Source organism: Choristoneura fumiferana, chromosome 26 (assembly GCF_025370935.1).
Source record: "Choristoneura fumiferana chromosome 26, NRCan_CFum_1, whole genome shotgun sequence".
NCBI classification, from domain to species: Eukaryota; Metazoa; Arthropoda; class Insecta; order Lepidoptera; family Tortricidae; genus Choristoneura; species Choristoneura fumiferana.
Window position 1 is genome coordinate 6,161,196 of NC_133497.1, and position 11,603 is coordinate 6,172,798.

At 39.3% G+C, this 11,603-nt stretch overlaps 1 protein-coding gene across 1 annotated transcript; it reads right to left on the bottom strand.

The window, feature by feature from the left end:
- Nucleotides 1-1,089: 1,089 nt before the first annotated feature.
- LOC141442602 (uncharacterized) lies at nt 1,090-11,580 on the bottom strand. Its single transcript, XM_074107620.1, has 6 exons — nt 10,699-11,580; nt 8,277-8,328; nt 7,465-7,587; nt 6,631-6,771; nt 3,645-3,820; nt 1,090-2,759 (listed from the first exon to the last, which is right to left on the bottom strand). Exons 1-6 carry the CDS (start codon nt 10,748-10,750, stop codon nt 2,713-2,715), a joined length of 591 nt encoding a protein of 196 aa, XP_073963721.1. The 5' UTR covers nt 10,751-11,580; the 3' UTR covers nt 1,090-2,712.
- Nucleotides 11,581-11,603: the final 23 nt, after the last annotated feature.

Consider the following 11,603-nt stretch of genomic DNA (forward strand, 5'->3'; position numbering starts at 1 on the left):
TTGCAGCTGAAGGGCTTAAGCTGCCATTATCGCCTGAAAAGCACCCGCAAAGGCTAGCCTTTCCCACGCACAAGAATCTCGTTCTCACAGCACACTCAGTGAGACAGTGACTGAGCCTTGAACCTGCTCCAGCTACAGAAAATCACAAAATTTGTTTTTATTTACTCTACCTATTTACTTAAGTCTTTAGTTTCCCTAACTGTGTCTTTTATTTTAAGTTTTTCTTTAAGTGCTGTGTTTTCCCTGTTTTCTGATACGTATATTGTAGATGCCCCTCGCAAGCCTTTCTTGTCCTACACAAACTACTGCATCGTCAGAAATTCTTCTTCGTTGCCCGGAATGTCCTGAACCACGTTATTATAAAGGCTCTAGAGGCTTTAACATCCATATCGCCAAAAAACACAGAAGCCATACTCAACTTTCATCTACAGTCATCTTTTACAAAAAATTGCTTTGTCCAGTGAAGAGACACGTTCATTATTTTGGAGTCCTGGTGCTCTACCACTCATTCCATTTCACCATAATGCATTACGACCAGCATAAATTGCTTAGCAACTGTTAAATTCATTTAAATTCAACCCGTGAAGTATTTGTTATTGGTTAGTAACTCCGTTGTTCAAATGTGGTTTTCATCATCAGTTCCACTTCACCAAATGATGATTTTCAAGAGCAAATGCACGAGCTACTAGAAAATATATCCAAATTATCATAAACACTTATGACACCCCTACAATATTTAAAGAGTTCCCTCGATTTCATTGGGATCCAATCCCCAGATTCTGATTTGGTCCTTATGGGACCTAATTGAAGGCATTCCCATACGAACGAAAAAAAAATTCTATTCGGTTTATAAATGATGGACTAGATTCGAATAGATAGATTCGAATTGATAACCTCCTCCTTTTTTGAAGTCGGTTAAAAAAAACAATGTTTGTTTGTTTCTGAGTAAGATGGCGTATAAAAACCTAATCTGGAAAAGCTACTTAAGTAAACATTTTGCTTATCTATGGCTGCACTCCGTTTACGAAGTTAGCTAGGTACTTCGAACGTCTATAATGAATGGTAATATTTGAAGACGAACGAATATGTAGTTACGTCCTTCGTGATCGTAAACTCTTGCTTGATTTTAATAACCTGGCCTTTATCAAACATCAACTTTAATGAACAACTATTTAAAGTTTAAAATTGCGTCATCGTGAATAATTGATACATGAAATGAAATGAAATGAAATTTATTTGCAGTAAATGTAGTATATTATAGTTAGGTATGTGATGTTATAGGATTTTTGTTTCATACATTTAGACTGTATAAGTCATGCAAATATTATTTTTTGATACATGCAGCACATGCTAACAATAAGGACTCCTTAGTTTGTATCAAAAGATTCTAAGTAGTTGACATCATTCATATATTTAGACATATAATCAAGAATATAATATTAAGAATTTATTTCATAATAATGATAATAATTAAAAATGTACTTATACAATATGTCAGTTATAATTTGGAGAAGAATTTATTAGGATGACAATTTTATGCAATAGTAGTAAGTAATAGTATACTAAACTAAAAAAATAATGAGAATGTCAAACAAGATAAAGCCATCTAAATCGGTGGACATATATATGCACGCATTATTTTAAACCGCCTGTGCAATACAATGAGATTGTTAACCCCGACTTGCCCCCGACACAAAAAGAGGGGTGATATAAGTTTGACCGCTATGTGTATCTGTGTGTCTGTCTCTCTCTCTGTCTGTCTATCTGTGGCATCGTAGCTCTTAAACGAGTGGACCGATTTGGGGACCAGTAATGCTCGACCCTATACTGCTCAGCCATCACTGCACGACCTGATAATACGAACTCATTTTGGATTAGAATTATCAAGTCGTACAATATAAGGTCGTGCATTATTAAGGTGTCCAAATTTTTGCTCGGCCTGTTAATACTCGACCTGTTATTGTACGTCGTTATAATCGGAATCCAATCGAATCGAATGACCATAGGTTTGTGTTAGGTTGTGTTAGGTCCAATTGTGACCACAATGCGCGAGCCGAGCGAGCGTAGCGAGCGTGCCGCGGTAGCGGCCGGCGAAGCGCCAGGACCAATATAAGTTATTTTCTACTAAATTTATTAATATTCGGTGTACACGAAAAACATGATCAATCGTGCGAAACGATTGCTTGCTGTCAAAAGTGTGCTCCGATTATTAGGTCGTACAAAATCAGGTTGTCCAATAGCACCTTGAACATTATCGGTACAGGGTGATAAAGCTCGACCCGTGTTCCAAGTGACATGTGATTGAATTATCAGGTCGTACAAAATCGGTCGAGCATTGTCCAGGTCGTACAATAACTACACCCGACCGATTTGATTGCGGTTTTTTTATTTGAAAGCCGGGGAAGCAGGTTGAAGGCAATGGTTCTTTCTCAGACATGTTTCATCGAAATTGGTTTAGCCGTTTTTAAGATATTGGACTTTGAAGTGACAAAGTCGGGCGTTTTCCAACTTTTCTTTGGTTCGGTTATTTACCTTGTTACTTACTTCATTATTTTTTTAGGGTGTAGTTAGTTGACTTATAAATACAAACAAAAAGAAAATAATGATGCATGATGTTATAATAAATAATGTAATGGGTATATTTTATTATTTACAACATAACTAAAGCTTAGCCGGGTAGGTATATACAATTTAATGTTTATTATATGTGTATTATTTTCTTATGTCTTCCTCGTCAACGCCAGGAGAACCAGTAACAACTGCAAAAATAAAGATTTAAATTAAAAGGTTTTTTGAATATCGTAACATTTTTTTACTATACGAGTACTAATCGTAGAATAACCCGGGGCCCAATTGCATAACAAATTACAAGCAAATAGTATTAGTCATGCCTTTAATTTAATTTGTTATACGTACAATTGAGCCCAGGCCGACCCTGTATTGCCCGCAACCCGTAAATATAGCGCTGACCGTTAATTTCTCCGCATGTGAGTCGGGTACCTACGCCAAATGTGCTTACGCTTGTGTAATAGATACTACGCTCAATAATATTAGTTGTAGCCTTATGTAAAATTATGTTAAAGTCTATTTAATTTGATATCATATTACGAGTATTTTGGAATGGCAACTTCGTGTTAGTACTGGCAATGTTTTGTAATTCTTTTCCTTTAGGTACAATCAAATAATTTAATTGTTTCATTATTAATTTATATCGGACTTGAATCACCACAAAAATTATAGATCGTAAACATAAATTAATTCATGATATTTCACACTCTCTATGATAGCTGAATAGCTGATTGTTCCAACAATTAAAAACAGTTGAATTGATTAGTTTTCCTTGGAAGGCGGGAAATGTTTTTGTGTTGGGTAGCATTAACACTTATAAATAGAACTTGATTTGTAATAATCGCCCTTGTTGTTCGTGTGCCGTTGGCTAATAATATACGTCTGAACCTAGTCTGCATTTTTGTTCCTAGCACCTCCGTTATACTGTCTAGTGCCCCTGCCACGCGCACAGCCAGTCCATATTTTGTACTTTTACGCATTGCATTAACGGTCACCGCGTCACTTAGCTGCGTGATATTCAATAACTAACTATAATCCATATGAGTTCTTATATTTTATCGAAGGTAGGTACTTACGTATACAGTTCGGGTGTTTATTCAACCAGGCCCCCCCCTCGCAGCGAGGGTAGTTCGGCCCGTCCAAGTCGTAGTTAGCGTTGCAGGAGTAGTAAAGCGAGAACGTGTCCGTGCCGCTGTAGTCTTCCACCTGGTAGTATCCCTGATCGGGAAAAGGCGGTAGCTTGCAGGTTTTCCTGGAAATCATGTATTTTCTTAGTATAAACAGTCAAAATATCGTAGTATCAAAATGGCCGTTTGTTTTCGCAACAATTTATAAAAAAAAAGTTAAAATAAGTGATATAAGTACCTACTTAATATAAGTTCAAGTACCTAAATGCGACGACAACATGCGACAATTGCCGTTCACTATTTGTGAAACATAAGATGCATACCTACTGACTTACCTACTTATTATCACTTTACAATTATTACTTATTTCTTTTTGATAAAAATAAATTGCAATTGCAATAATATGCACCTTGTAGATTATGTAACAGCTCAATCAGATACCAAGAAATGGTCGAATAATGGTTTGCAAATTTTGAAACCACTACTTACATAAACATGCTGCATACTAGTGCTGCTTTCAATTTCAATACCTATACTCATTAGGTACCATCGGCCAAATAAGTGGTCTATCAATTTTTAAACAAGTTCCTATTAAATTAACGTGTAGGTAAAGTCGAACTTTCAAGTTGATAGACACGTCTATTTATGCATTATTGTTTTATGACATGGAAACGATTATAACTTTAGGGTGGTAGACCACATATTTGGCTGATGGTACAGTCTTTATAAAATTGTACTTCTAAAACGATTCTAAAAAAAGTTTGCGTCGAAAGCAGTTTTTTTTATTTCAAAAGGTCTCTTTATATACTTTATCGTAATGTCAGCGATCTAGCCGGCCAGTGGTAAATTGAGAGGTGGCTTTGGACTACCTATAATCTATGTGGTTAAATAATGCTGGCCACTTGTATTCTGTAGGTATATTCATATTCTGTAATTTTGAATTTCGAAGTTCTGCATCGCGCCAACGAAATTTTTAACCGAGACTATATATACCCCTGAATTTTTGTAGGGAGGTTGGTCGGGGAGGTGGGGGAACGGGCACTTGAATGTCTTGTAGTGTTGAGTCAGCAATTTAAAAGCGGCTAGGGCTGTCGTGATGACATAAGTCAAAGCGCCCGCGTAATTCTGCGTGATAGTCCTATAGTATAAAGCGGCGCAGCTGCTTTCATTGTTAGGCGCCTACGGCGCCTACTAGGGCGCATATGGCATTGGCGCGACAGTAACTTAAATAAGCAAAATAACTTTAATTATTGGGCGCCGCAGGCGCCCAAAATATAGCGTGCAATAGCCTAAGACATATAAAGCGGCTGCGCCGCTGCTATTGTTGGGCGCCTACGGCGCCCACGTTAGAGCGATAGTGGTTATGGTATAGTATTTAAGTTAAAGCAGAGCAGCTCAGGTGTCCAAGATGTGGTGCGCGACGGCCTATGTAGTATATAGCGGCTGCGCCGCTTTCATTTTTTGGCGCCTGCGGCGCCCACGTTAGAGTGGGAGTAGTTATACAGTATTTAACTTAAAGCAGAGAAGCTGCATTAAGTAATTATTCGGCGCCGCAGGCGCCCAAGATATGGCGCGCAATGGCCTGAGTCCTAATTTAAGTAATGTAAAACAGCCGTGCCGCTTCCATTGTGGGGCGCCTGCGGCGCCCTCGTAAGATCGGGATTGGTTACAGTATTTAACTTAAAGTAGCGCAACTGCATTAATTATTGGGCGCCGCAGGCGCCCAAATATGGCGCGCAATGGCCTAAGTCCTAAGTCATATAAAACGGCCGTGCCGCTTCCAATGTCGGGCGGCTGCGGCGCCGACGTTAGAGCGGGAGTGCATACAGTATTTAACTTAAAGTAGCGCAACTGGCTTAATAATTGGGCGCCGCAGGCGCCCAAGATATGGCGTGCGACGGCCTAAGTAATAAGTAGTTATCCCGTCTTTTGATTTTACATTACATGTAAAAAACTGCACTCTAGCGGCCTGCAAAGACATTTCATACGACTTTGCAGGCCGCTGGCCGGCAACGCGACAGTCTTTTACCGACCGTCGTCCTTTTTATAGCGGCAACACTTCTTATTGTTATTTTTCCTAACCTTAATGTGTCATTGCTGTTAAGTACAAATAAATTATTTTCTTTCTTTCTTTTTCTTTTGTTTCAACGCGAGCTCTGCAACACGGCGCACGACCAGCACCACCGCCCGCAGCCGCCCGCCGCCCGCCGCCCGCCGCCCGCCGCCCGCCGCCCGCCGCCCGCCGCCCGCCGCCCGCCGCCCGCCGCCCGCCGCCCGCCGCCCGCTGCCCGCCGCCCGCCAGCAGCCAGCGCGACACGCGCACACGAAGCAGGGCGACCAGACTAGCGTCCCACCAGCTTGATTTTTTGTTTTTTTATTTTTATTCTATTTCATGTCATATTTGAGAAAAGCACTATACAGCCTCGGCCGGAACCTGGGGTTGCCGGCCTCGCATCCCTATCCTGCTTATCTATATACATCTGCTTGGCCGGCAACCCCCTACTTTCCGGCCTGTACAGTAATGTACTATTTCTACTATTTCCACGGTTTTAAAATAAGCAAGCTGGTGAGAATAAATTTGCATCTCAAATTTTTTAGCAATATAAGAACTACGTTGCGAGACTTGCAGCTTTTATTATTATTTCTAATGCACGGCAGCTTATAGCTGATGCGTGCGTATCATTGTTTACTTGTGTAATTGTCTTCAAAGTACTTATCAAGTCTGTTTTTAAAAGAATTCACTGAAGGTGCACTGATCACTGTCTCGGGCAAACTGTTCCACTGTTTCACGACGCGGTTGCCCAGGAAACATGTAATGTTTTTGATAGAATTGGTTACAGGTAACTGGTGTGTGTGTGTGTGTGTGTGTGTGTGTGTGTGTGTGTGTGTGTGTGTGTGTGTGTGTGTGTGCGTGTGTGTGTGTGTGTGTACTCACGGTTCCCCGTACTCGGACAGTATCGCGTACGTGCAGTAATCCTGAGTCTTCTGGTGGTGGCACACGTCGGGGCACACGCCCTGGTACAGGTCACGCTCCCACCCCACGGAGCAGTGGAAAATTATCGGCCATAATGGTCTCCTGAAAACAAGGAATAGCAACAGTCATTGTAAAATCATGTTTGTCTTGCTTTATATGGAACTTTATTGTTTAGTGTCAAATGTCAAAACGACTGTATGATGGGTAGGTACTAAACACTGAAGCTAAGCTAAAGGTCACAGTTCATTACGCACCCACCTGGCACCCGACCAGCACCGTTATTATTCTTTATTTATATATTTTTATAGGTAGGTATGCGCTCACTACATCACTACTAGGAAATTAGTGGACCACGCGAGGTCCACTCGTCAACGCGGCGTCCACCCGTGGACCACTTGTCGGCAACGAGTGGACGACGAAAGTCGAGGCGGTGCTGGTCGGGTGCCGGGTAGCTCTAATGAGCTGTGACCTTAACGGTCTCTTTTTGCTTGTTCATATATAACTGCTTTACTGGCGGAATATGACATATTCCATCATAATGTCATTCAAAAATTTAGTTCAAAAAGGTAACATGTGCTTGCAACGTGTAAACGAATTTATTTGAAAACTTGTCAACCTATTCATTCCGTCACTGTACACCTATTCATTCCGCTGCTGTACACCTATTCATTCCGCCACTGTACACCTATTTAATGTATGTAATCGATTCTACTCATGATTTTGAACAAAATACTTCTAGGTTATTTAAATGAATATCTTGTACGCTGTACCTAAGTAAGCATTGATTGTTCTCACCTAACGAAGTGCCGGCAGCGCAGCAGCGTCTCGTCGCTGCCGTCCGCGCAGTCGATCTGGCCGTCGCACTCCCGCGCACTCGGGATGCACTGCTCGTTCAAACACGATATCTCACCCTCATTTCTGGAATGTCAATGCCCAATGCCCATGTTTTTACCCATACTGATTAACCGTGTGTGCTGCCAGTGATGACATATGGATCCGAGAGGAGGTGTTTCACCTTGAAAAAACTAGTCAAGAGCGTGTCGGACACGCCCAAAATAGGGTTCCGTAGACATTGCGAAAAAATTCAATATTTTTCTAAGGATTTCGTATTTTATACGAAATCTTCCAAGTTTAAGTGAGGTTTAAGTACTAAGTAAACTACTAATAATTCTCAAGCAAACCTAGCTGTTATAGTTTTCCTTGAAAGTTTGATATGTTATTCTTTGATGAGGACAATACGAGAAGAACGAGAATCCATATAAGGTAAACGTACGAGTGTTCGTCACTGTCCCAATAATTGGCATCTTTAATCTTATGTCATTAGAGATGACAGCAGGGTGTCGTCTATTGGGCATTAGCGTGTCGAGCGGTGGGAAGGTAACCCTATGCATAGTAAAATAGGAGAAGGATGTAAACTCTGGCCGACCCTTTAGGAGGGTTAACTGCCTACTCCAGCGCAGACGCTTAGGGTTGTTGATGTCTATTTTAAATTAAGTACCTACCAGCAAATAATTTTTGTACGAAAGTTAACTTAAAATGATTGTCTTAGGCCTCAGTCTCTTTCAGAGCCACTCAGAAAGCTTGTGAAAATGTGTTTGGTAACTTACTGGCAGATTGTGTCTCGGAAGACAGCTGATGTGACGACTACGGCATAGGTCACTGAAACACACATATGTGGCGTTATCTGGGAAAAGGTACCTTGTTGTCTGTTCTAGTTTCCGAGATAATCGCGGTTAAAGTAAAATGTCGAAAAAAATCATTTTAAGCAGGGTCTAAATTTTAATTTGACAGAGACACAAGTTTTTAAATCGTTTTTTTATGAGTTAAAACATCCCTTAAAGTTTAGTAAGAAAGGTACCTTATTGTCGGTGCCGCTCTTGAATGCTTTCTGTGCGCTCGGTATCGGTTTGGAAGACGTGTCGGACGTCGGTACTTTGCCGGCGCGTCATCATCATCATCATCCCGCTTATATACGTCCCACTGCTGGGCACAGGCCTCCTCTCAGAATAAGAGAGCTTGGGCAGTAGTTCCCACGCGGGCCCAGTGCGGTGCTTGTCGGCGCGTAAAAAACGTCAATTAGAATCCTCATAAAATACGTTAAATTAGAGTTAGGTAAATCATCAATAACTGGCCACCATTAGGCGGTAGCTAGTTAGAGCCTTATCACAGCGAGTTGAAAGCGAGGCGAGCGCGGAGCGAGTTCGCTTCGACCGCGTAACGATATCGCTGCGAGCGCGCAGCGAGTTCGCTGCGTTAGTGCCGAAGACGCCCTATTATTATCATACGAAAGTCTACAATAGGTATAGCGTTTTTGGCGCTAAAGCAGCGAACTCGCTACGCGCTCGCAGTAGCCCACATCGTTGCGGGCTCGCGGCGATGTCGTTGCGCGCTTGCGGCGAAATCGTTATACGCTCGCAGCAAATTCACTGCACGCTCGCAAATCGCTAGTGTGATAAGGCCCTTATTGACGATTTACGCCAATTTGTGTCTTTAGAGGTTGATTTATAATAATGATAATAACAAGTAATAGTTACAACTACAAATCAAAAACATTTTTAGATCTTATTCTTAACTATGTCACTAAACATTTTACGTCCGACAATAAGGTACCTTTTCAAATACGTTAATCATTTAGTGAGTGAGTTTTAATACTACAGTGTTCTTAAATTAAGACTATTAAAATGAATCGTAAGTTATTAGTCGTTTTCAAATGATATCACTTCATATCACTAAATATTTTACCACCGACGATAAGGTACCTTTTCGAAAATGCATAGTGATTGTGCCAACTTTTTACTAAACTTTACTTTGAATTTTGAGACTGAAAAAACTAGTTTTTGAAGATTTGTTGAGTTAATTTGATCTCATTTGGCTATGTTTTAGCATACTAAATATAAACGTTTGCTGATTTTGACTGTTTAAGTAGTTACATTTGTAAAGCACAAAGTTATTTTTTTTAAAGTATTTTTTTTATAATAAACAACGTTAATTCAAAACGGAGTAGTTCTTATTTAGTGTCCAATTACGCATAATATTTTTTCCTTCGATAAAATCCGAAATATACTATAAATAGGAAATTAAGTAAAAAATCCATCAACCTTTTTTTACTTTATGCACTTTGGCAAGGTAAACTATATAAACTATAGGAAAACAGTTGTCCAATTACAAAATTGTTGTTGAAACCTGAAAGCCCGTACAATCTACTCCTCAAATAGCATGCTATCTATGTAACTTCCAACAACAACATACTTTTATTGGGTGTACTTATAAGTTTGAATCCAATTTTCTCATAATAACCTTTTCTGGCTTTTGAGGTTCAACATTTTTTTTAAATATCTATTAAACCTACATGCATGTTTCTTACATGGTTCGATAGGTAAATGTATGTAGATTATGGGGATATCAATAACTCAATACCGACAACAAGGTACCTTTTCCCAGATAACGCCACATATTAAGATACAGCTGTTTTACCCGATTGCGAAAGGAAAAGTGGAGCAGTAAAATATAACAGGGTTTTTTAAAGTATTTGCATTCATATAACACATTTAGTTTTAAAAACAGAACAACAAACTACTGACCAATGGAAGACAATTAATGTAATTCGTTAACTTTGCACAAAACTTCACATAAATAATATTTTTTAGAAACTACCCTGAAGTCTGGTGATTTGCTGGGTATAAAACTGTCTGAATAAAACCCTGTAATCTCATTCTAAATGAACTATAATAATATTGTTTGTTATTTTATAAGTAAATGTGATAGCTAGACGACCAGATGGCCTAGTGGTTAGAGAACCTGACTACGAAGCTTGAGGTACCGGGTTCGATTTTTGTATGAAAAATACGAATGTTTGTTCTCGGGTCTTGGGAGTTTAATATGTATTTAAGTATGTATCTATATCTATAAAATTTTAGTTATCCGTTGCTTAGTACCCATAACACAAGCTTTGCTAAGCTTACTTTGGGACTAGGTCAATTGGTGTGAATTGTCCCGTGATATTTATTTATTTATAATGAAACTACTTACCGAAAACAATAATAATTGTGTTTTGCCAAAACTGAGTTCCCGTGGTAGCCATTTAGAGAACGTCAGCATTCTTTGATACAACTACACGCAACTGCAAAGCTAAACAAGCCACGGTGTGCGTCAGGTCTACGTATTTTCCTCATATTCGTAATCATGACCTCAACTCAACCTGTGGTAATTTTACTGGTTGGTGTATTATTTATCTAAGTTCATTTGTAATCAGCCATATTGTACCGTTTGTACCCAAATAAACATTAAAACTTGACTCACGATCAGGACACGACTGAACTCTCGAAATTAATATCGAACTGAATACCTCGCTCGCCAAGTGTTGGTATTTCATTTAATAATTTATTGTGAAGAAAGGTTGTCATTTTATATACCTATTTAGGCACGTTAAATGCACTTGTATGTAGGTAGGTATTAGGTAAATAAATGTTTCGATTGTATCTCTATTTTATCGAATTTGATTTAATCATTATATCTATTGTAAAAATTATATGTAAGTATAGTGTTCATTATGTTGTACTTGTAAGTACAAAAAAATATATAACTGACCAACATTACACAATAATATCATACCAAGTCTAAGTTATCCCTTTATCTGACTGATATTTTGTTTACTAGTTGTTGTTCTATGTATAAGGTAAACTATGAAAAAAAAAATTGTTGAGGAGTTTTCATAAGGAAATTTACTGCTTTTTTATCCGACTGCGAAGAAGGAGGGGTAAATGTGTGTGACCCGTATCTATGTATGTATGTATGTCTATTACTATGTCCTCTCGTAACTGCTCAACGGCTGACTCGATTTTGATAAATTATACGTTATTGGATACATTTTAATGACGCGAGTGACACTGGGTCCATGAAATTCTTAAAAAATTAAAATGGCGGATTTTTGGCGC

Coding starts and splice junctions, on each gene's coding strand:
- LOC141442602 (XM_074107620.1), bottom strand. CDS start 10,750: ATGGCTACCACGGGAACTCAGTTTTGGCAAAACACAATTATTATTGTT. Junction 8,329..10,698: donor CACAATTATTATTGTTTTCG/GTAAGTAGTTTC, acceptor TGTGTGTTTCAG/TGACCTATGCCGTAGTCGTC. Junction 7,588..8,276: donor TTCCGAGACACAATCTGCCA/GTAAGTTACCAA, acceptor TTGACATTCCAG/AAATGAGGGTGAGATATCGT.